Source organism: Protopterus annectens, chromosome 1.part1, assembly GCF_019279795.1.
Source record: "Protopterus annectens isolate FY-2018-M chromosome 1.part1, PAN1.0, whole genome shotgun sequence".
Lineage (NCBI taxonomy): Eukaryota > Metazoa > Chordata > Ceratodontiformes > Protopteridae > Protopterus > Protopterus annectens.
In genome coordinates, this window is record NC_056726.1 from 549,583,046 (window position 1) to 549,609,205 (window position 26,160).

At 39.4% G+C, this 26,160-nt stretch overlaps 1 protein-coding gene across 9 annotated transcripts in view; it reads left to right on the top strand.

Annotated features, from left to right (window-relative positions):
- LOC122806326 (protein unc-13 homolog B-like) overlaps positions 1-26,160 on the top strand; it is a 2,554,726-nt gene that overhangs the window by 2,514,321 nt on the left and 14,245 nt on the right. For all 9 annotated transcript variants that reach the window (XM_044076650.1, XM_044076675.1, XM_044076685.1 and 6 more), the window contains 2 exons: positions 880-972; positions 4,473-4,632. In XM_044076650.1, coding sequence (XP_043932585.1) covers positions 880-972; positions 4,473-4,632 — 253 coding nt within the window. The remainder of the gene's footprint in view (positions 1-879; positions 973-4,472; positions 4,633-26,160) is intronic.

The window sequence follows — 26,160 nt, forward strand, 5'->3', positions numbered from 1 at the left end:
TTCCTTTTTCAGAATTAGTCCTAAATGAAAGTTTGCATGACAGTGAAACAGTTACCATACTACCTTTGTAAATAGGGAGCAACTCAAATTTAACAGAGTCTTGATCCAAAGCCAGTGGCAGAAATAAGGACCTGATAGATATTAGTAATGGTCAGTCATGTTTTAAGAGGCAGCAGTGGCAGAATCTTTCCTCAACAGAAGCCAGATGTAGGATATGGGCTAAGTTTGGGAGTGCATTGGTGCACAGCTGATGGAAGGGGGGATCAAGCTGAAGCCCTGTAGGAACCGAAAAATGTTTTATGGAATGAGGGGGACTGTATTGTCTGTTGCAAAATATGTGATAAATTAATGTATTTTTGAGCAAAGTAAATCACACAAGCATTTTGTCAGAGACTGACATGCCTTGAGGAACATATGGCAATTCTAGGGCTTTTTCTTCAGCCAGTCATTTGTAATTCAACAGACATGTTTAGATGTGCTTTTTATAACCGGGTATAGTGAAGTCCTTTGACTCAGCTTTAATAAAGACAACCCACATTTTCTATAATGGTGAAGAAAACATATCCTTTCACACCATTGCAAGATCATATATTGCATGTGACCTCGTATTTGAAATGTATGACAATTATTTTCTGCAAGTTATTTTATTTTTGTGCACTTTATATATTCTTGTTTCTGTCAGCCTGTATTGTATATCCTATATGCTACTCAATAGCTAATGTTCTAATGAAACCTGCTGTACAGTATGTCTAATGGCAGATAGCTAACAATTTTCCGTGATTATTTAACTGTGTAGCTGTGGCTGAATGTTAAATAACTGCTTGAATTCTGTTTTGTTACCTTTTTACTTATTTTATATTCTACCTTCATCATCATCAGGTTCTGGAGTGGATGATCCAGTCGGAGAAGTTTCACTTCAGATTGATATTTTCACTCACCCTGGAACTGGCGAGCATAAGATCACGGTGAAAGGTGAAAAGACGTTTGTTTCTAATGTTTTGCCTTTTTAACAGTAAACTGGTCAGTTGACAGCTAAATGAAGTGCTGCTGAAGAGATGCAAAGTGTTGTAGTCTGCATAATGCTAATGCACTCAAGCTCAGACTTGCATAACTTAGATGTCAGAAAAACTGTTTCTGAGTCTACATGTAGGCTGCATGCATGTGTATACTGTAGTGTGGTAATGTGTAGTGCATACTGCAGTTTGTTGATGTGTGGTGCATACTGCAGTGCAGTCATGGGTAGCGCATACTGCAGTGCAGTCATGGGTAGCGCATACTGCAGTGCAGTCATGGGTAGCGCATACTGCAGTGCAGTCATGGGTAGTGCATACTGCAGTGCAGTAATATGTAGTGGGTACTGCAGTGTGGCAATGTGTGTAGTGCATACTACAGTGTGGTAATATGTAGTGTGTACTGCAGTGTGGTAATGTGTGTACTGAATACTGCAGTGCATTCATGTGTAGTGTGTACTGCAGTGCGGTAATATCTAGTGCGTACTACAGTGTGGTAATGTGTACCAAGTACTGCAGTGTAGTAATGTCTGTAGTGTGTACTGCAGTGTGGTAATGTGTGTGATGCATACTGCAGTGTAGTCCTTGGTAGCACGCACCACAGTGTGGTAATGTGTACCAAGTACTGCAGTGTAGTAATGTCTGTAGTGTGTACTGCAGTGTGGTAATGTGTGTGATGCATACTGCAGTGTAGTCCTTGGTATCACACACCACAGTGTGGTAATGTGTAGTGATAAGGTTTCCATGGAAATCATTAATAAGGCTGTTGTATGGTCATAACAGGATGTGAATGTAAAAAGCCTCTAAGTAATTGTTTAACACCTTTAGTGCTAGATTCCAAGAATGGGGAGAATTTCACTTTAGGTTATGTGAACAATGCTCCCCTTGCACAACATGGAACTATGAGACATAATGTATTTTAATATTCATTTTGACTCTTGTTCTGTAAGACATATTTTGTTGCCATTACCCTACGTTTTATTGGGTGTAAAGTATATGAGGTTAAAAATGGTCAGTTCAGATCACCAGGGTTGAACTTGTCAGTCAGTTTTGCTTTTTCAAATTACTACCATTGTGGTTTCTGCTTGCATAATGGCAGTTATTCCCTGTGGGTGGGCTCTTCCCTTTTCTCTATAGTTGTGTGACCATTGAGTTAATGTGTGTGTGTATATATATATATATATATATATATATATATATATATATATATATATATATATATATATATACACACACGTATATAGATGGTTTACTATCAAAATGTCTAGTTGAATTACCTCGACAGTGAGAAGGACAAACATAGAGCATCAGAGAAGCAAGACTGCGAACACAATTCCAGTCGACTATGAAACATCAGTATGGAGACTGTGTTCGCAGTTTGGAGCATCTGTGTTTTGAAGTGCATCACACTACAGTGGGGATCAGGAAAATACCCTTTTCCTCACTGTAGTTCAATCTTGGAGTTAGAATGTATAAGTAGTGGGTGTTGGGAATTGTGTGGGGCTTGCCTCCCTGCAAAACAGTAGGAAATGTTCTGCCACATAGTGGGTGTTTTTCTGGATGGTGAGTGGTCAAATCTAGATTCTTTCCTTCGAAAGAATCGACATTCTAAGCAATTGGCTTTATGGTTTTTCGTTGTTCCGGGTCAGGGAGGTAAATAATGGTTGAGTGAAAGCTTTGATTTTTTTTTTTCCTTCCAGTTGAAGATTCAGACAGTTTAAGACAAAATGTATGCAATGCTTTTCTCAGTCAGTATGTTGCTGTTCAGCTCTCTTTGTGTATTTATTTTACTTCCAGCATGTAGGTGTGCTGGTCCAAGCACATCTTTTAATTACATCCCATTCCACTGGCAGATGCAGTGGTTGTACATGGGATATAGAGTTTATATAGCTACAGTCTTTAACAATTGCATATATGCTATCACTAGCACTGAGAGTTATTTTACATAGAGTCATAATTGCTGTGCAGTCATACATAACATATGGAAGTGACTACATCACAGGCAGTGTTTGTATAGTAAGCTTACAGCTGCATAATGCTTTAAACAGCTGATTCAGATTTAGATTTAAACTATATTTGTTTTATCACTCTGTGTGTGTGTGTGTGTGTGTGTGTGTGTGTGTGTGTGTGTGTGTGTGTGCGCGCATGCATGTGTGTGTGTGTCTGTCTGTTTTCTGTTATTAGGTTGATTGTTATCATTCATTGCGCAAATATTAGGCCTGTACTTTTGATATTCCACTGTATAAGGTCTTGTGCTCCGTCGGTTATGCCTGGTTCACTAAATGAAGTCAATGATTTTCAAACTCAGTATAGCATATGTGTTGTTTGTAACACAAATACAATGCAAATAGACGTATGCTATCATTATTAATTATAACAGATGAAGAGGAAAGAACACAAACATAACAAGAAATTAAGTGTGTGTGGTTGTTAAGTGTAATTGGTACTTTTCTGTTAACGGGGCAGGAAGTGACATGTCCGGTTGATATAAAGTCACTGCAGCGTATTTTTCTCTGGGTCAAATGTGTGGTGTTCCTTGTGACAGTAGTATTCATTTTCTCACATTTACTACTGTCACAAGGAACACAGATTTAAAAGCAAGAAAAAAGAAGACGCAGTACATTTTCCATGCTGCCCTCTTAATGGTTTGTCCTCATTTTTCTGAGTCACTGAGTTGTGAGGAGAAAGCAGTACTACTGGGACAAAGAAGCCAAAATTACAAGCAGACCACAACAGTAAAATAAGCAGTACTGAAGTGTGAAAATGAATAATCTGTCAGAATGAACACATTAAAACCAGACAAAAAGATGTAGTTCTGCTTGTAAATTTGCCTTGGTTGTTTCAGTACTACTGCTTTCTCCTCACAAGTTAGTGAAAATGGCGAGGAAACTGTTAAGGGGTCAACACAGAAAATGGATGGCTGCTGTCAACTCACTGCTGCTGCTTGTTTCAGGTTATTAAATCCCATGGTTGCTTACACTTTTGACCTGCTCGTTTCTATTAAATGGTTTGCATTTAGTGGGGCACACAGTGAAAGGCGAAATTTTTATCTACCTAAACCACTTGCTACTACTTGTGTCGGTGGTGGAATATGGCATTTTCACTGGCTATCATTGTTTGTAATGTTAGCTGCATAGCTGTCAAAGAATTAGAGACAAATCTGTAAAGAAGTAGTAGTAAGCAGGGACACTTTAAAAATATTTTTATAACATTGAATGTATCACGTTTGCAGGCTACATTTCCCGGCAACAGTTATGTTGCGCGACGAATGCTGCCCCATTAATGGAAAAGTACCGTGTAATTAAATGAAGAGAAATGAAATAATGCTGCAAAGCATTTGTATGGCATAGATTATCTCTTCATTTATGCTGTGAATATAAAGTACTAGTTTGAGCTGCTTTGTCTTTATGACAGTGGGGATTAGGAACTGTATTTTGTAAAGTAATCTTTTTTTTTTTTCAGTTGTGGCAGCAAATGACTTAAAGTGGAATACAACCGGCATGTTCCGTCCTTTTGTCGAAGTTACCATGATTGGGCCTCATCTCAGTGACAAGAAAAGAAAATTTACCACCAAGTCCAAGAGTAACAACTGGGCTCCGAAATACAATGAGACATTCCATTTGTAAGTATTGTCAGGGCAAATCTTTTCCTGAGTGGGAAAAAACGTTTAATTAAAGCAACTTTAGGCAGCTCCATAAGTATGGCAGCACCATCTGTTCATTTTCTCAGTAATATGTCTGCAAAAAAAATGAGAGCAAGGTGGTGAGATAACAGATGGAAAGGGTATATGCAAGGTATATGCAGACCAGTTTGTTTATTCATACTTTCCATGTGTTTTAGTTTCTGCAGTTGTTTACTACCTTGCATTAACAAGGCAAGCTTTTGCCAATACCAAGGTTGTGTTGCATTGGTGAGGGATTGTAACAGTATGACAGGGTGGAGGCAGTGAGCGAGAGAATCTTCCACAGCTTGCATGATGACACAACAGATAGCAGTGCTGCCTCATAGCACTGGGGTCTCCAGATATGTTTTCTGCTGGGCTGCCTTCTGCACAGAGTATGCACACAGAAGCATATCTAGAGTGGGGGAAAGGGAACAGCTGCCCGAGTCCAAGGTGTTAGGGAGTGCAATTGGTAGATGCTGATCTGACTGTACTGAAGTGTCAGTATTCATTTCTGTACCAGCATTTCTGAGTGCCAGTATGGAAATTAATTCTGGTACTGAAGTGTTTATTTCAGCATTTGCTTTACCGCTTAGTGTGTGACCGAAGTTGTAGAAAGCCACTTTACAGTTCTTAAAAAGCAGAAATGTATTTTCTTTGTTTTTTGCAGAGTGCCAGATAGAGGGAACAGATCTTTGTTTTTTTTTTTCTCAGCTTAGTTGAGGGGTGTCAGTTCAACAGGGTCACTGGGCATTAGCATAGCCATCAATGGCTCTGTCCGCACATTCTCCTTTTGCCCACATGGCTATTCACTGGGTGCTCTGGTTATTTTACATGCCAGATCATGCTGAAGGTAAGTTGACAATCTGCAAAACTGCCCATAGGTGGGTAGGGGTCAGTGTAGGTCTCTGCATATGTGTGTTTGGGTTTCTGTGATAGGCTGACATTCTTTTCAGGAATACTGTCGTTGCCTTGCACCCACTGATTGCTGTGATAGGCTAACCCTAAACTGGATTAAGCAAGTTATCAGAGAATGAATTAATTCATTGAATATGCAGTATTGTGATGGAAAAAATTAAATCAGGTTCAGAGAGTTAATAGGTTGCCAATATCAAAACATATACAAGTTTAATTTTCAGTTACTTTCCCATGTTTATCCTGCCTGATGGAAAAAAGAATATTGTTTTTTTTTTTTCTTTCTGTATTGGCTAACTGAAGAATATACCCTGCAGAACAAATATGTGCATTGTTCTACTTATGTACAGCAATTCTCAGGATTCCATCCATCCATCCCCAACCCCTTTTTTCCATTTTGCATGTGGGGTCGGGGTGTCACTTCAACAGTGACAATCACCTCAAGCCAAGGTTTACACCCCTTCATCCATACCACTCACTCACACACACACACACACACACACACACACACACACACACAGCCAATTTAGAGTATCCAATTCACCTGTTGCATGTCTTTGGAATGTGGGAGGAAACCGGAGCACCCGGAGGAAACCCACATGATTGTAGGGAGAATATGCAGACTCCACACAGAAGGCACCCCAACTGAGAATCGAACCAGAGAATTTCTGCTGTATGGCGATAATGCTAACCGTTGCACCACAGCAGCAATTGGAAACAGGGAACATACATGGAGATGTAGAGGTAGGACAATGTCCCTTTCTACTTTGGGATTTAAAATTGCTTCTTATAAAAAGGAACAGTCTAGTAAATTTAGTTATAAAGATGTGACAGAAAGAGACTAACCCACAGCAGGGAAAGCCATTGATTTACAGTTTTCCGTGGATGTTGATTATTTAAAATTGCAGCAGCACATTAAATGTTTTTTTTTAGGTGTAAAGGACAAAACCATAACAAATTTCAAAATGTATAGACATCCAGAGTCGTGATACATAAGTTTTAGTTAGTGCGCTAAAAATCACATACAAATATGCAAATAATCTAAACTGCCAAAACCATTGTTTGGCTGATCCAAGTCCAGTTCTTGAGGGCAAACTTCATGTTGTACCATTTCTAGCGTAAAGAAAAAAAAACTTACAGTGCTGTTAATATTGTTGTTTCTGTTAGATATAAATATGGCTCCATTCATACCACATCTAACTTATAAAACAGTTTAAACAGCACAAACTAAATGTTGTGATTTGTTGTTAAATTTAAACATCTTAGCCGTAAGTTAAGTTTGCTTATGCTAACAAAGTATCAGAAGGTGAAATATCTTTTTAAGTGAACTTACAAAAGTAAGGTAGTACTTCTTGCATAGGCCCCTACTCAAATCCATAAACCTCTGAATACATAAACTATTAGGGAACTTTAACTGAACTGACATGGACACAGACACGCAGCCTAGCATCCTGTGTGAGTGTGTGCGCACGTGTGTGTGCCTGCGTGCCTGTGTATGTGTGTTTGTGTGTGTGCGTGTAAGCACATGCGTATATAGGTATGGTAACCACTGTGCCATGTATTTAGTTAATTAACATGTTTTTGTGAATCTCCTGAGTCTGACTGTCATCCAAACTATCCATTATATCCCCCATATCAGTCACAGTCTTAGGTTTCCATGTTCAATTTACAGCCTTTTTTGCTATGGTTATCACTAAACTTGCAGCTTTCTTCTCTTTCCATCAAACGTAAGGTGTTACCATAATCTAACAGCAAAAATTGCAATGTCAGTGGTGCAACAAGTAGCACACTTGCCTTTGCTGTTGGAAGACCAGAAAGTTGTGGGTTCTGTTCCCATTCCAGGTGATTAGATTGCTGACACTACAGTGCAGCATTAGGGGGTTGCTACACTCCTGAGGGTGACATCCTTTGGATGAGATGTTAAACTGAGGTCCCATCTACTTGAGATGGTGTTAGCTCAGGTAGATGTCAAAGATCCCATGGTACCTATCGAAAAGAGTAGGGGAACTTCCACTATAGCCTGGGCAAATTTCCCCTGGTAATATAAATACTATCTCAGGTCTCACCTGAAAACAAACCACTAGCCTAGTAGGACTAACAAGATCAACAAAAGGATAAATAAAAAAAAAACACTTTTGTAGGCACCCAAGGCTTATCCAGTATTTCCTTTAGTAAACATTGGGCTTAAAATCACTCAAACCCACACCTGACCAAAGATGCTCCCATATACCCTCAGACCCAGACTGACGTCTCCAAGTTCTGAAAGTCAGTTGGGGAAACATTCTCCTCAGCCTAACTAATGCGTAAAAAATATTTGTGTATTTACTTACATGCAGTATTCTAACTAGATGTGATGGCATATCTCTGTAATTAATAGATCCATTCCCAGTGGTCTTTACCTGTGTTTTCTCTTAATATAGTTATCTCGGTTTTTTAACTGCAGTAGTCCCTGTCAGGACTCTCACTGCTCTGACCACTCAATAAAACTGGCAGTGGAAGAATATCACCTAATAATTGTAAAAGCCATATGCTGAGTCATCCTCATATTCTAATGTTAATGTATTGTTTAAACCAAACTTTTGTTTAATCTGTACCTGTGGTACCCTGTGTCAAAGCTATACACATTTCTCTGCATAACTTACCCTAGGTTTCCTTTCCACCTACCTTCTTAATGCAGATGTATCTAGTAACAACACTTGAATTTCTTGTATACATAACAGCATATTCATCCAGGTTATATCAATTCATAGATAACCCAATGCTGTTAAGTCTTCTGACCATTTACACCTTGCCAGTACCCTCCCTCATGACACACCAGAAGGGGCATTACCAATCAATTCACGAGTAAATTTGTAAAAATCCATCCAGCCAACCAGCTTATGTTTAAAGGAGACAGTGAGTTGCTTTTGTAACATATGGGGATGTTTTCATTACAGAAATTAGAGAGATGATATGTTATAACCCCTTTCTTGAAGATTTTGGTCCTAGGATAAAGTATTGCTGGATCCAATGGATTTACAGTGACGCAGAAGATCCAGGACAACTGAGTCTAATAGAACAGTAAGTGAGACAGGGATCTCCCCTCCAATGTCTATAAGGCATTGAATAAAGGGATAATAAAGCATTTAGACTCTTGATAGCTCAGGGACCTTTGGGGTCTTTCCAAGTTTTTGATATGTTTAGTGACAAATAGGACATTATACTCAAAAACTGGTCTGAACAGTGCTGAGTATAAGGGAGTGATTGCCTCTTTAGACCTTGAAGATATTCCTTTGGCAATTACTTGTACTAAATAAAAGAATTTCTTGAAAACTGATGTCACATGGTAGTCAAAAGAGAAATAACTTTGAACCCAAGTCCCTAGGTCCCTGGCAGCATTTTTATTTTATAGTGATGAATTGTCTAGTCAATATGTTGAGTGGAGGGGTTGGTTACCAAAAGTGATGATACTAGACTTTTTATCATTACATTCAAGCCCATTTAAGGACACAATGAGTTAACTAGAGAAGAGGTCATTCTGGAGGGTTTGGGTGTCAGACAGTGAGTCCACAACAACCCTCAGTTTATGGCCATCTGCAAAACTATTTAGTCAAACATCTTGGCTCTTTGCTTGGAAATCTGAGAAGTAAAGGTCAAAAAGAAGAGGCCCCAACACTGATCTCTGAGGTACACCACTGGCATTATCATACTCTCTGATGAGGCACCCGTGGGTTCTGTCTCTCAGCCAGTTGGCTATCTATCTTACCACATATTTTTAAAGCAGTTAGCCTCTGTATGATACTGGTATGGGCAGAGGTGTGATGAAGGCTTTGGCCAGGTCAAAATATGTTGTGTGTACTGCATGGCCACCATCTACAACCCTTACAAAGAAGTTTACCAGCTTCAGTAGACAGTCTTTCTACCTTTCACAAAGCCAAACTGTTGTGGGTCAAGTCTAACCTATTTCTTAGAAGTCCAGGCAAACTTGGATGGCCTGTGGCTGACCAAGTTTGCTGACGATTGCAAATTGGGAGCAATCAAAGAGTCCCCCAGTAATGTTAATATACTACAGACAGGGTTAATGCAGACAATGATTGGTGCCAAAGCCATGGATTAAAGCTGAAGGCAAAACATTGCATTATTATTACCTTTGTAAAAGCTGACAACCCTGTTAATTACTTTACAGACAAGTGTAGATCCAGTGGTACATGATCTGGGTACCCCGGTTGATAGCGATCTGAACTTTGACAACCATGTATCCACTGTAGTAAGGAGATCCTTCTGTTTGGCACATGTTATAAGTAGAGGCATCGCATTTAAATCTAAGGATGTTATAATTCCATTATTCATTGCCCTCATCAGACCAATAATTGAGTACAATACTCCTGTTTGCATGTACTTCACAAAACACCTGCAACAATTGAAGTCACCACAGAGGTTTCTTACCAAGAATTTGCAGGGCACACCAAACAAGTCTCATGTAGAAAGACTGAAAGCCCTGTTACTGTATTCTATCTCCTACAGGTTAGTAAGAGGTGACCTGTGCCTGGCTTGCAGGGCAGTCTCTGACCCGGTCCTGAAGGAAATTGTACACATTCATAAATCAAGCTGCATGAGGGTCACTCATTCCAGGGATCTTAACCTAGCCTCTGAAATGAACAGGTCATGCTGAAGAGATAGATGCATCTCCCAGAGACTGCCACTTCTCTGGAACAAGCTTCCAATTCACGTTAAACAGAGCCCCTGCTTGACCGTCTTCAAACACAGCATAGATCAATGAATGGGTGACTGCAAATTTACTCCTGGGGTGGTGCCCATGTCCCCCCTGGACAGAGAAGTCAGTATTCACTAGCATAGACCCTTACCTCTGCAAACTTCACTCACTTAACCACCAAAAATTGGGGCAAGTCAGATAAATAAAGCTAGGCTTTTAAGGGCTCTAGGGCCGTTAACCTAGTAAGCTACTATGAACTAATAGTCTTGATATTGTAGACTGTCAGGTCAGTTATAATGTATTCCATGGTAGTGCAAATGAGGCTTGTAAGGCTGAAAGTCTGTAATTACCCATGTTGGTTATAAGGACACCCTTATGGAGGGGCATTATCACTTCAGTGCACCACTCGTTAGGGACAGAACTTCTAGCTTAACTTAAGTAACTCTTTGATGAGTGTGTCTGCAATGGCATGTTTAACACTATTAGTAAAGCAATCAGGTAAATTGTAAGGTTCCATGGTCAAAGTATAGCACTTGTAGTAAATGATGTTTGGAGATAATTGGGGAAGTAAGAGATTAAAGTATTTCAGGGTTTTTTGATAGAAGTCTTAGTTGTGAAATTAGCAATATAACTTATTTACAAGAATTTTGGTAATGTTTTTTAGAGCGTATTAGGAGGATTCATTATGAATAGGTTCAGGGTAATGTAGGATATTTTTTCTTAGTTTTCTAACATAGCTAAATAATAATTTGTAATTTATTTAGAAGCCAGCTTAAGTTCATGGGATCCTTTAGTGGAACTGATAGTGTTTTTCAGTTTTGATATTTTTTTCAAGAGGAGTTTTGGATCTGTTATATATTTTAGGAAGTTTTTTCTTTTTTTGTAGAGTTTATTTATAGTGATAGAGCAGCAGTGTATTTCATTTAAGAATTTCCCATGATGCACGGTTCTTTTAGGAACAGATAGCTCTATGCATTGTAAACACATATGGAATACCTTAGCAAAGCTCCTTAATGAAGCTTCTGTATGTCTATATCAGGGTATGCAGAATTTTGATATTTCAACCTAAAGTCAGTTTAGCTTGGCACATTTTTTAGTCTTATTTAATCTTTAAATTCATTTGGGTTTGCTCTAGGGGATTTTGCATATTTAAAGAAGATTGTCACAAGACTGTGGTCAGACTTCATTGAAGGCTGAAACACCAGAGGAATAATGCAAGAGGTTGTTATATTTGCAAGAATTAGATGAAGAACATTTTTCCCTCTAGTAAGTTTGCTTACCAACTACTCAAAAGAGATTTTGTTTATGAAGTAAAGGAATTTTTGGACATATCCTACATTGGTGGTATAGATGTCCCAGTTTATTGAACCATAGTTAGTCACCTAAAATAATGGAGTTTTGCTAATACTGAGATCAGTTAGGGATGTCAGTATCTTATGTGGTTGTCAGTGTACAAAGAAGGTCCTCTGCAACAAGCTAGTAATTGACAATTAATCCATCTATAGTTATCTGTAGTTCAATGAGTCTTACCTGTGGGCCCCTAGAGATCTACCTGGAGGTAATGTGTTCCTTGACGAATATGGAACTCTACCACAGTTGCCATCAGGTCTAAAGAAATAAAAAGTGCAAACCCTATCTTTACATTTCAAGCAAGTCTCACTAACTGTACAGACAAGGATGTTTTCCAAATGAAGAAGCACCTCAAGGTCAGGGAGTTAATTATTTACACTTCTGGCATTGAGGAAACTCTCCCTGGTGTGATCCAGTTTGGGGTTTGATATCTTAGTTATGTTGGAATGTCCATCAAATTGACTCTGCCGAAAAAAGGCTTGGAGACAGCAAAGGGTTTAGCCATTATGTGGAAGCCTTTGAGGAAGTGTAAGGCCTTTCTTAGCAAAGCAAGATGGACTGAGGAATATCTCATTTTTTGCTGATACATACTGGATCCCCCTGGAATGATGCCAGCTATTTAACCAAATAGTAAAACCAGTTATCTTTTCTTTATGTCTATGTAACATTCAGATTAAAAGAAGGCCACTCAGGACCAGTGGCTATCCTGCATTTATAACAAACACACAGCGTCCTGACATGTCTCTCTGCATGCCCTTCAGAGTTTTTTTTTCTCAAAGTTGTTCACTCTCGCATGGACCACTACCATATCGTAATCACATTTTTCAGAGGATAGAGTCCTTATAATATGAGAAATCCTCGCTCCTGAAAGACAGCTCGCTGTAACCCTCTCCATGTCCAACTATGTGATTGTCGAATCAGTGTGCCTGACAATAGTCATCTGTCCCTAAAATATTTCTGTTGCTACTGTGGTTCAACATGGTAGATTTGGGGTGTTTTTGCTCAGGTAACTCCCGGTATGCAGGAGATGGATGAGTGGTCTGATTTTTGCTGAATATTCTTATTTCTAACAGGCTTTGACAGTGATTTCTTATATGATTTAAGTGAAGGATTGTAGTGTCGGTATATGAAGCTTACAAGGCAAGTTTTTAAGTGTTTTTACCCCTCACATAAGGAATTACTAGTGTTGAGAATAAGTTCATTGTCTGAGTACTTTGTATTGGGAAATATAATACTAAAAAAGGTGGTCAACAGAGATGGTTCTAGCAGGATGAGTAAATTCATCCAAGAATGTATGTAATTATGGTGGAATACCAAAGGTGCTGGAAGCTGCTGAAGGCTTTAGAGGATGGAAGGTAAAAGGGGCAGTTAGTGGTCTAAAAGAGCAGTTTTTTAGTAGTCTACTACCATAACAGAAGCATATCCATCTGTGCATACAGCCTACCTAGACTTCGCAAAGGCTTTTGAAACTATCCCCTACTCAGGCATTGACAAACTCACCAAGCTAGGTATCACCCCTTATATTGTTCGGTTGGTCACTAACTGGCTCACAGATAGAGCCCATATAGTCAAAAATAGGGGAATCCACCTCCAACAGTTGACCTGTAACCAGTGGTCCACAGGGATCATTCCTGGGACCTCTACTGCTTAGAATTTGTTTCTCCGAAGTACAAACAAAAACTAAATGCCTGTGGCTGACAAAATTTGCTGATGACTGCAAACTGGGAGTGGTCATAGAATCTCCAAATTATGTCAGCATCCTACAAAGAGGGTCTTACACAAACGAATGGTTGGTGCCAAAGTCATGGCCTTAAACTCAATGCAAAAAAAAATGTATTATCATCCCTTTCAGTAAGAGGGATGTTTCTGCTAACTGCCATATCAACATAGGCAACACCCTAAGTACAAACTCAGTGATGAGAAAACTGGGCACACAGGTTGACAGCAACCTTACCTTTGACGACAGTGGTAAGAAGGGCATTCTATGTTGCTCATCTCATAAGTAAGGGCATTGTCTCCAGAAAAATTAAGTTATAACCTCCCTGTACTCTTCCCTCATCAGGCCAATAATGGAGTACAATGCCCTTTTTAGTATTTACCTTTCCAAACACCTGCAGCAATTGGAGAGACCACAAAGGTTCTTCACATGGAAAATTGAAGGGCTTCAGCATCTGTCCTATGTGGATCATCTGAAATCACTGTTACTTTATTCTGTTTCATACAGACTACTCAGAGGTGATCTCTGCCTTACATATAAGGCAATCTCTGACCCTGCTTTATTGGAAATGCTGCATATCCACAAATCAAATGGTATTCGGGTTACTCGCTCTAAAGACCTTAACCTAGTATGTGACATTAATAGAACCTGCTGGAAGGACAGATTTGTCTCCCCAAGGTTATCACATCTTTGGAATAGACTCCCACTTAATGTGAAAGAGTACCTCATTGGCCCTCTTCAAACACAACCTGGACGATTGGATAGGTAACCTTAAATTTACTCCAGGGGTTCCACCTGTGTCCCTCTTGGACAGGGGCATAGGTGCTGATCATTTAAATAAGGGTAGAACTTGGCTAGGCTTGTAAGGGCCCTAGGGCCAGTGGCCTAGCAACTTCCTATGATCCATGGCTCAAGATATATGTAGTGTACATATGAGTTAAATTTGGAATGACTGCACAGAAATTTCATTTAAAGGTACAAATTAACTAATGTTGCACCTGCATGGTATGTAATCAAGGAGCCATATAGTCAAAAGTTAGAGAAAAACTGCAGTAGTGCTGAAACACACTTACCCTTGTTACACAGAGAGCAACAGCCACAGAAGTGTGGTGGGAAGCTGTTAAACATGTCATCTAGACTGTTAAACGCTTAATTCGGAATTAAAGTTCAAATGAAATGTTTAACAGCTTCCCATTGCTCATTTGTGGTGACTGCTGTTAGTGCTCTAATGTGTAGCTAGAGCTTAATAAAAGCTTGTTAAGAACCTTTACAGTGTCAGAATGGTGCTTTAACAAGCATTTCTTTTCTCAAAATTAAGAGCATAATCATAGTGATCCATACACTGCAAGTCATCTTTCAAACATAAGACATAAAATGCATCACAGAATATCTAGATTCTGTCAGCGTCCCCAGCTCAGGTTGTAGAAGTGGAGTTTGACACAGGCTTATTGAGGGTTTCTGCCCTAGACTCACCTGTCCTACAACTGGCCCTGCTCAGCATGGTGTGCACAAAAGGTTGCTATAGTTTGTGTTTGTGGGTGGTGGCAACTGAGGACACTAAAATTATTATTTCTTAAATTTTCCTCACAATCAAATCTCAGAGGTAAACACAGAAGGTCACTATAAATTGTTTGAGACTGGGAAAAGTGTGGTCATTATTTCTCAAATTTTCCTCACAATTAAATCTCAGAGGTATGCACAGAAGGTCATTGTGGCTTTTGTGGGGCTGTGACAGTGTAGTCATTCTTCTTCTATTTCGGCTGTTCCCGTTAGGGGGTCGCCACAGCGGATCATCCGTTTCCATTTCTTCCTGTCCTCTGCATATTGCTCTGTCACACCAACCACCTGCATGTCCTCTCTCACCATGTCCATTAGTCAGTGTACTCATTACTCCTTTAATTTTTCACACAATCACACCTCACAGGTATGCACACAACATCACTGTAGCTTGTGTAGGGGCAGTGTACTGTCTAGGAGCAGCAGTCTGGAATACATGTCTTTGATATTTTTTTCTCTTTTCTCACAATCGTACATCAGAAGAATGTACAGGTGACTAACTTTTGGAGGTAGGTGAAAATTGACATACTGTTAATATACATCTGTGATCAACAAGTTAAAATATGGTGCTATATTTTGGTTGTCAGATGGTTTCACAGATGGTAGCTGTCTTTTTACGAGTAGGGGCATACCTCTCAACTGTCCAGATTTTTGATTCATATTTTTGGTCTGTTCCTCATAAAATTTGTTGTTTTCTGCAAAATTGCTGAGAATTGAAATCACTAAATAATGACTGACATTTGAGTTTCAGACTTCATATCCTCCAGAAAATGTGTGCTAATAGAAAGTTGATACTCTAGCAACTTTCCAAGGTTTTAAGAGCAACATTTAAAATCTGTCCCCATTTTTGGGCTTTTGTACTCTTATTATTTTAAGCTTTGTCTAGATTTCTTATGCTTAGAGGTTGAGAAGTATAGGTGGTAGTGAAGAGCAAACTGTATGATTTGTGACAGCAGCAACTTGAAATACATGACTGAGGCCATATATCCATTCACTTTCATCCCAATCTAACATCAGAGTGATACACACAAAGCAGCTGTCTTTTTTTTTTTTTGAGAGAGCGACAATACACTAAGACATGACTCATGTATTTTTGCATCCATTTATCTTCTCAGTTTATTGGGAACTACTTTTTTGTCAACGTTGATCAGTAAGCCATGGACACAGCTTATTTCTTCCTTCAAAGAAAAAAAAAAAGACTGAATTTCTTTAGTCAGTCATGATTTTTGTCCAGGCCATAATTGTAACAAAAGGTTGGGAAAAAATCTCTAAATGTACATCACAGCATCTAGAATCCTGTGCCTTCTAAGGCCCAAGCAGCCACCAGACCACCAGCTCAATTTTTTTCTATTTCCTCCAGAGTTATTACACTGCAGTCTTGGCCATTTAGGGAGTGGCAAAAGGATGCAAGAAGAAAATAGGGAAGAATGAATGGATTTCTTTCTTTGGCCACAAGTTTTGTTCAGGCCACCTTTGTCTGAAAAGGTTTGAAAAAGGCTCTAAAATACAACTAAGAGTATCAAGACCCCAATGGCTTGGGGGAGGGGGGAGACCTCTGGCTTAATTATTGTTTCCTCCTCATTTATTGTGGTGTAATTGTGGACAGTTAGGATATATTGAGCAATGCAGGAAGAATCTGAAGGGTACAACAAAGTATGAGAAAACAAGAAGAAAAGTAATCTTAATGGTGTGGCAAGGCCACTATGGGGGAAAGTAGGGGGCACACTAGGGGAACACTAGACAGCAGCAGGCCTATTGAATCCTTTTCCAATGGTTTAATTTCACCAATGGTCAGAGTCAAAATATTCAGTACTGCCAGGGACTGCCTAGTTTAAGTACATCACACAGCTTATCAACAAGTTTTTGTACTCTCCACAGAACATTTTATAACACTATAGCACCTGGATAAGAAAAAAAACATGCAATATGCTTGGCTTTGCAATATTTGCAACAATATATTTTGTATCTTTTATTTACTACTACATATCATATACCTGGTTGCATAATAGTGTTAAACTTGCCTTTACCAGAGACTCTTCAAATAGGTGCTGATCATGGAAATAAGGGTAGAACTTGGCTTGGCTTGTTAGGGTCCTAGGGCCATTAGGCTGGTGACTTCCTATGATCAAACTGTTTAACGTATGTTTTGCTACTGGTTGTGTGCCTGACCCCCAACAGTTTGGCTTTGTGAAGTGTAGATGCTGTCTAGTTAACCCAGTAGACTTCTTCAAAAAAAGTTGCAGAGGTTGTAGAAATGGTGGCCATGCAGTGCATGTGGTGTATCTTGACCTGGTGAAGGTCAACACAATTCACCATGATAGCATTATACAAATCTAATTGCTTTAATCATCAATCCATATGTTGTAAGACTGTTAACAAACTGGCCGAAAGACAGAGTTTACACAGTGTGAGTTGCAGACCCCTCCTCAAAGTATGGAAGTGACCAGTGGTGTTCCTCAGGGCTCAATGCTGGGACCACTCTTTTTTGGCATTTACTTCTCAGACCTCCAACAGAGAACCAAGACCTCTGGTTTAACAGAGTTTGCAGATGTTCTTGTTAAGTCAGCCTAGGATACCCTGAATGACCTCTCCCTAGGAATCCCTTGGTGTGCTAAAAATGAGCTCAAACTAAATGCTAAAAAGTGTAGTGTCACTTTTGGTAGACACCCCCTCCCCTCATCATACCGTATAACCAACACACTGCTATAAACTGAAAATTTTGTCAGGGACCTAGAAACTTCGGCTGATAACTCCCTCTCTTTTGACCATCATGTGATGACAATTGTCAGAAAAAAAACTTTTATTTAGCCTACCTAATTGGCAAAGAGAATGTCATCACAGTCTAATAAAGTAATAAAACCCTTATACTCAGCATTGTTCAGATGATTTATTAAAACAATACCCCCCCCCCCCCCATTTGGGATGTATCTCACTAAACAAGTCAAACAATTAGAAAGATCCCAAAGGCCTAAAATCCCTGAGCTACCAAAAGAGACCGGAACACTTGCCCTTTAGTCAGTGTCTTACAAAATTTTGAGGGGGAGGGCTATCTTTCTTACTCCACCATTAGAGACCCATTTGCCCTGGACCTCCTGTTTCTCTGCATATCTAATATCTTCATCAGTATTAGAACCAAGGACCTAAATCTTCACCAAAAGATAAATACAACACAGTGGAGATTCATGCTTATATGGCAGCACCACCCTTACCTTTGGAATAAACTTACCCTACATGTTAAGCAGTCATGTTCACTATCTTACTTTAAACATAACCTAGTGAATTATTGAATGGGTATCCACAGATTTACTCTGGGTTTTACTGGTATGGCTTTCCTGGAGAAAGGGAGTGCTGCCTGTGGGGAGGGTACTGGCAAGGCGTGAATGGTCATAAGATTTGTTGGTATTGGAATATCTATGAATCTAAACAGTTTTTATGGCTTACTTCCATAGCTTGTCAGAAAATTTCTGCCTACACTCATAATGATCCTGAATATCATATGTGGGTGTAAGAGAATAAATGAATGAATGAATGAATAATTAAATACAGCAAAATGATTACTGCATTGTAAGTTAGTCTAGCTCCAGTGAAATGTACCTCTGTGAAAGATTCTACCTAAAACAGGCTATTAGACAGGAGAGCGAAAGCCTATCCTGGTATTCACTGGGTGAAAGGCAATAAACATGCAGGTCCGCACTAAGTTATGGAAATTAAACTTTACTTTTAGAACATACCCCTTACCTGCACAAAGTATGCATGTGAATGTAATGTCTTATTGTACTTTTCTAAGGAGTTCTCATTGCTGCTATTAATGCTGGGTTGTGTCTGAAAAGGTCAGTAAATCAGCTCACTTACCTTGTAAACAAGCAGCACAAAAGTTAATAAATAAATACATAAAATATTTTTTTGCCATGTCCATCATAAAATATTTGATTTTTTGGTAAATCACTTAGGATCATACCTCTCAACTCTCCAAAATTTTGCAGAATTCCAGATTATTGCCTCATATTTTTGGTCTGTTCCTCATGAAATGTGGTTTTCTGGCAAATCACTGAGGATTGAAGTCATTAAATGATCAGACATTTGAATCTGAGACGTCATTCATGTCCTTCAGAAAATACATGTTAATGCAAAACCTGTTACTTTAGCAGCTTTCTAAGTTTATAAGAGCAATATTTAAAATGTGTCTCTGACTTTTTCCCTTTATTCCTGCATTACTTTTGACTTTGTCTAGAATTCTTAGGCAAATGTTGAGAGTTATCCAGATGATTACAGTCATTAAATAATGCCAGATATTAAAGTTTCATATTTCCATTGTTCAGAAAATGCATGTGGATGCAAAGCCTGTTTGTTCTGCTAAATGTTCAGTGAATATGCAATAGTTAAAAGTAGTCCCTGGTTTTCAGCCTTCATTCCCCTTTTGTTTTTGGCTTCATCCAAAATTCTTGGTGAAAGACGTTGATCAGTATGCCTCAGAAACACTCGTATAGGTGTTTCCATGGTAACCTCAAGCTTTGGCAGCCAGAAAAGGACAATTTATTACTCAAATCATCTTTTTCCAGCTGCCCAAGCTTGGGGTTACCTCAGAAATGGCAATTTGAATGATCGTGTGTAATCACTACTCTGGCAGCAGTTTGAGGGCACATTGGGCAGCTGATGAAAGTAGGGAGAGGGGCTGTCACCCCCCCCCCCAACCCAATGCCTCTGGCACCCTTGTAGAATACACAAAATATACAGAAGGCTATCAAGTGAATTGTAGTTTTGTATGAGAAGTTGCAGAAAGTGAGATGAAAAAAGGTGCTGCTACTTCTAGGTATTGGTGTGTGTACTAAGCATGTAGGAAGATACAGTATGAAAGAGAGGGTAACTCAAACTTTAGCAGTCTCATCTAAACTGCTCATACTAGTGAGCGGTATAACATCAAACTGAGAGGTCCCTTCTCTTAGTGTGCTAAGCTACCAAAATTGACAAAACTTACAAATGTGATTAAGAATAGAATTTCCCTAGACTCAATAACAAACACACTCAGTATGGCATATCTCTATCATACCAGTTGTTTTGTCCATTTCCTGCCCCTCCATAATTTCCTGTACTTTAGCAGTCAATAACTGCTTGATTAATATAATATGTATGCCCAGTCAACTGAGAATTTGGGCAGATGAAATTTTGCATCTGTTCCTGATTGTACTTCTCAGACTCCCTTTATTTCATCTCTGTCCTGAAGAGACCTTCAAAATACTCTGTCAAAATCTGTGTGGGTGGGTGCCACTGATTTTGTATTCATTATATTACCGCACTGCTTCTGCAGCACAACTTTCATTTCTTGGGACTGCTGCTGACTTAATTAAGTTGCTGTGGTATTCAGGTACTCGGCAGAAGTGTAGAAAAAGTATGTCTAAGAGAGGATAGTTCCTATCCAATAAATCATCTTGGTCTTTCTTCTCTTTGTTTTATCTTTAATTTTCGCTTTCACAAATCCTATTGTTGAACTTATGTAGTATATCCAATTTATTCCACAGAACATTCTTACTCCATAGTTCCACAGGGAACTGTTTTACTTCTTTCCTTGCATCTGACTTAAAGTTTTCCTAAACAGCCAGCACAGGCCCTTTAAGTTCCTATCAGAACTATGTTATCCTAATTTGGTTGATTCTGCTACTTTTCTAAAGATTCCATTTTAAAATAGCAAGGAAACTGTGAGTGCTTTCCACCGCTTTCAACTGGAGCATTATTGAAAGTCAGCATGGGATGTGTGCTGATTTCCTGTACAAAGCACGCTGTCTTGTTGCATATCAGTTATTGCCCTTGACAGAAGTCTAACTGAATGATAGTTAAACTAATGGTCTGTGGCATCACTTCTGTTTTGTTTATAAACCCATTTTCCTAACATAAATTCCCCACATACCCCCTAATATAGGAATATGAGCAATCCTCTGGGCCCTCCTGGTAACCTTGTTACAGCTATTTAATATATTCCAGTATCTCATATATGTAATACATTTCCATTCTGAAATGCCACCATCTCTATCAGCATATCTCAAAACTCACATTGTGGCATGTCAGTAGGAAAATATGTATGAAATAAAGTAACGTTATTATCGTACATAACTTTTCACTCTGACATTGCATCCAGTACAATCCATTAACTTCTCCTCAACTACACAAGGACACAGTGTTTTTAAAAGAAAATAATTGCTTCTCTTTGTACTATCCCCATAAATTGAGAAAAATAACTTTGCGACCATGTCCCTGTCAGTTTCAAGCTCCTGTGCTTAAAACAGTTTACGGCTTCATTGTGTGTGTACCCGAGGATCTACCCAAGGAGCCAAAACATTTTTCAATAAATCCATTGATTTACTTCATTTAATTCCTTGCAATTGATCCAGTCATGAACCTGGTTATAGCAGAAGTTCTGTATAGTACCTTTCTACTGTACAGGTTTTCTCAGAATGTGCACATTTTTGCCTCATATTTTTGGTCTGTTTTTTTTTATACCACATTGTGGTATTCTGGCAACTTAGTGGCAAATCATTAAATATTGAAGTTAGAAAATAATGACAGTCATTTGAGTTTCAGACTTCATACCCTTCAGAAAATTCATGCTAATGCAAAACCTGTTATTCTATCAACTTTATAAGTTTGCAAGAGCAATATTTAAAAATTGTTCCTACTTTTGGACCTTTGTCCCAGTTTTATTTATGGCTTTGTCCAGATTTCTTGATCTAAGAGGTTGAGAGGTATGTACTCTATATGTTAAGTTTTGTATGGAAGATTGCAACCTCTAAAAGCTATATTTGATGGGCAAACTACTACTTCATCATCTTCTTCTATTTTTGGCTTTTCCCGGTTAGGGGTCACCACAGTGGATCATCTGTCCACTCATGATTGGCAGTGGAGTTTTACAGTGTCAATTTGCCAGCCCGGCGCCCAACCTTCCACAGAAGGCACACATACACATGCACTCACACCTAGGGCCAATTTAGAGTGTCCAATCCACCTACAGCATGTCTTTGGGATGTGGGAGGAAACCAGAGCACCTGGAGGAAACCCACATGACCACAGGGAGGACATGAAGACTCCACACAGAAGGCACCCCAGCCAAGGATCGAACCAGGGAACCACTTGCTGTGAGGCAACAATGCTAACCACTGCACCACCGTGGCCGTCTGGAAAACTACTACTTCATAATGACCTGTAAATGCTACGCAAAGCTTACCTCAATGCCAGCCATAACTGATTGAGTATAACTCAAGCTATTCTAGTCAGCATGCATAATACAGGTATTTACAATCAGTGTTCCTTCCTGTAAATTTTCTATGAATACTTTCCAATACTAATAGGCCACTTTTAGTTTAAGCACAAAAGTAGTTGTACTTATGCATGGGTCTAAAGTAGGATATAAATAATTTGGCAAGAATAGTAGGGGAGCATGATATCCTGGTCTTGGAAAAGTTTAACTATGTAAGCATTCTTGTTGAATGTTAAATTGTTTGCTACCTGGCTTCCTAGGTCTTTGTAATAACAAACCTCTTCCAAATCATTATTACCCATGTAAATGCAAAATTCAAGTTTAGGTAGACCAAAGAACATTAGTCCACTTATTTTTTAATATAGTTTTGATCCCTTATACAGAACCACTCAGTGAAGTTAGATATGAAGGAGATGAAAAATAGACAAATGTCCTTCCTTATCACGGTTGCAGTTTTCTTTAAAAATGGGATATCCTGCCAAGGATACCCGAACGTCAGGCCAGCATACCAGAACCTTAACTCCTTCCAGATGTTGTACATCAGTCATATGCTAGCTGGCTCCCTGATAGGACCCAGGAGGTTAGAATTAATGAGGACACCTCTACAAAGAGGCCAGTCACCACTGGAGTCCCCTAGGGCTCTGTCATAGGCCCACTCCTCTTTGACATTGGCTTTGACATCTGAGAAGTAGATGCCAAAGGTATCTGGCTAACCAAGTGATAACTGCAACGTGGGAGCCGTCATTCGATCCCCCTAGGATGAGATAACCTTTTGGGAAGGTCTAATACAGGCAAACACTTGGTGCCAAAGCCATGGCTTAAAACTTGATACCAAGAAATGCATTATAATACCTTTTGGGAAGTCTGCTATCCTGGGAAACTACATAATCAACATCTGTTATGTACTTTGCCGATAAAGATTCTAGTTGTCTACTGATGTACTATGTTCTTCATCTGTAACTATGTTTGCAATTGTTAATTGCTATGTTAATCAAATTGCTATGTAAATCCAATGTAACTACTGTCTGTATATTTTAACTGTGGAGCTTTTCTCCCAGGCCTCCGCTGAAAATGGACCTACGTCCAGTCGGACACTTCTGGTCAACAAATGTAAATAAATAAATAAATCAATAAAACAGCCTTAAAAGGTGATTTACTAGTCAGGGATCTGGGAACTCTTATAGTAATGTAGCTTTCGACCCGCATGTGTCTAAGGTAGTAAGAAAATCCTTCTCTGTTGTTCACCTTATAAGCAAGGGCATGGTATTTGGGTCCAGAGAGATCATAATAACACTGTACTCTGCCCTTATCAGGCCCATCATAGCATATAATGCCCCCTTCAGTCTGTACCTGACCAGAAACATGCAACAATTGGAAAGTCCACAGAAGTTCCTTACAAAATGAATACTGGAAGTAAACACAATGTCCTATGCTGATCACCTGAAAGCCTACTCTCTTTACTCAGTATACAGACTTATGTTAGGTGATCTTTGCTTGGTATACAAGGCATCCCTGGACCTTGTTTTGATGAATATTTTGCACATCCACAAAATAACAGCATCAGAACTACTACATTAAAACTACATTTTTCTTGCAACACAAATAGAATATATTGGAGAGACAGATATGTTTGTCAAAGAATTACCTTTCTATCCCTGTTTAACCTTAACTTGGACCAATGGTTTGAGTAAGTGGAAATTCACCCCTAGTCTGGCTTCTATGTCTATGATGGACAGAGGCACTCAGTAAATCACTCCCTATAAATCAAATATAAATCAAGTTTGTGGGTCACATTTGGGTTGCATAGCTAGGCTTTTTAGGGTCCTTGTGGTCATTAACCTGGTATGCACCTATGAACCTATGTCCTACTTCTAAAGTGATAGATTCATAAGTGATATACAAGTACCTAATCCTTAACTACTTTGATGCCAGCTGAATGCTGCTTTTCCAGTTCGATCTGCGTTGGGTACATCACATGTATACAACTATTGGCCCTTCCAGAGATAAGTGCCCTGTTGGTGTGCTTCCTTCCTCATTCATTTGGGTTATATTAGCTTTAACATATTATCCAGGAAGAAAAAATGTGAGTGTAGGAGGCAGATTCCCCATAAGGATAGACACAAGAAGTGCATTTTTCTTTTGGTGCTGCCGACAACCATACTCACTGTGAGATTTGTCAAGCTTTTGTACTGAAGATTTTACCCAGCTGTCTGTCTTCCCCTTCTATCTGTTTAGAAAACCAGCTACTGAAGCTTCTGGTTCAGGGTTCCATGACTTTCAAATGCACCCACCCTGACTTTTAGCTGTTGCTTAAGACAAAATGTAAAAAATGTACTGATTCTTCTATTATCCAGCCTCCTCAAGATGTCTCCATTGGATTGGATGAAAATCCTGAGGACCTTTAAGTTCCACCATTAGCCCACTGTCATGACCCAACACGAGGATACCTACCCGCACTTCCATTAAGGTTGTGTCTATAGCTGCTTTAGATGAGGTTTGCAAACTGTGACGAATCATTTCAGAAAGGACTAGGAGGATTCACCAGATTTAGATGGGGAGGAATCCCATGGATCCCCTATTGAAGTCAGACAAGGGTCTGAACCCCCAAAGTTTGTTAGGGTTGCTATTCCTTTGGAAAAGAAACAGAAAACCTGGCATGTGGTTGTTGTAGCTAATGATCCACATAGAGTGGCAGGATTTCACTCAGTGTCTTTTCACGGCCTGTATAACTTTGAAGCCCCTCAGTAGTTGTCTGCTCCTTCCTCTGTTACCTGGTCCACTACTTTTATACTCTGATTCCTCTGAGGAATAGGTTGACTTGGATCCTGGAGAGGAGTCCTTGACTTACTCTTCTTTGATTCATTCCCCTGTAACTGTAGGGTCTGAGGCAGAAGATCCCCTTTCTTCTAATACCCCATTGAAGAGTTGTCCTTTGTATATACTGTATCTGCATGATGGAACACTTTAAATGAGATTGTTCCAGATTTCTGATATCCAGAGGAGGTACTATGACCTTTTTCAGATTGATTCACTCTGGCCTTCTGCAATTTCTCCAGTCTTGTCTTCTGTTTTACACACCTTTCTTCTGTCTCACAAGCTCCTGACTCTCTCACCCCCTGCTCCAAACAAGACTGACAGGTTCTGTATAGTGATTGAAGCCCATACTTTAGTACATAAAAGCCCATCTTTTCACCCAGCAGTGATTTCCTTGGCCACTGGTAAACAGTCTAAATTGCTGCAGTCTTTCAAGCTTTTGCCCTTTGACAAAGAACAGCCATGCTATGGACACGAATGGAAAAAAAATGTATACCTCTGTCACACTATGACTAAATATGTCCTAGTTCTTCTTTCTCAGCATGGAGGTGTTTTTTGATTTGCTTCATTCAAATCCTATGTTATTTCTCTTTTGAGCTGTGCTTCCCAGGTAGATCATTACTCTGTAAAATGTAGATATGATGCTGCTGCTGATGCCTTATAGGGTTTCTACTTCAGAGTCGGTTATGAGGATATACTCCTGGTTGTGGCTACCGTCCCTTCCTGAAGACATTAAGGATAAGTTGATGGACTCTGCTTTAGACAATCAAGATATTTTTAGCTGTGTTGCAGCTGAGCTTTTAAAAACCTTGCAGGTTGAGAGGAAGGCCATGAAAGATCTTAAGCAGATCTTTCTTTCTCCGATTCCCAAGTTTCAGAAAACATACCCCTCTAAATCTCTGTGAGAGGCAACAGAGACAACCTCCCAGGACTAAGAGGTCTCCCAAGAGAGTTTCTTCTGATATGCCTTCTCAGGGTTCTAAAGATCAAAATGTTTCCTAACAAAACTGCCTCCATTTGACATTCAAACTTTTTAAGCACCTTGGCTAGATTCCTGTTTCCCCTCAGACTAAGGAAAGCTGTCGGTGGAATGCAGAACTCCAGGAAATCATCAAAAGAGGAGCAGTGCAGGAAAAAGTGGGAGATAGAAAACAGACACCAGTATTGGAAGGAATACTGGATGGCTAACAAAGAGGC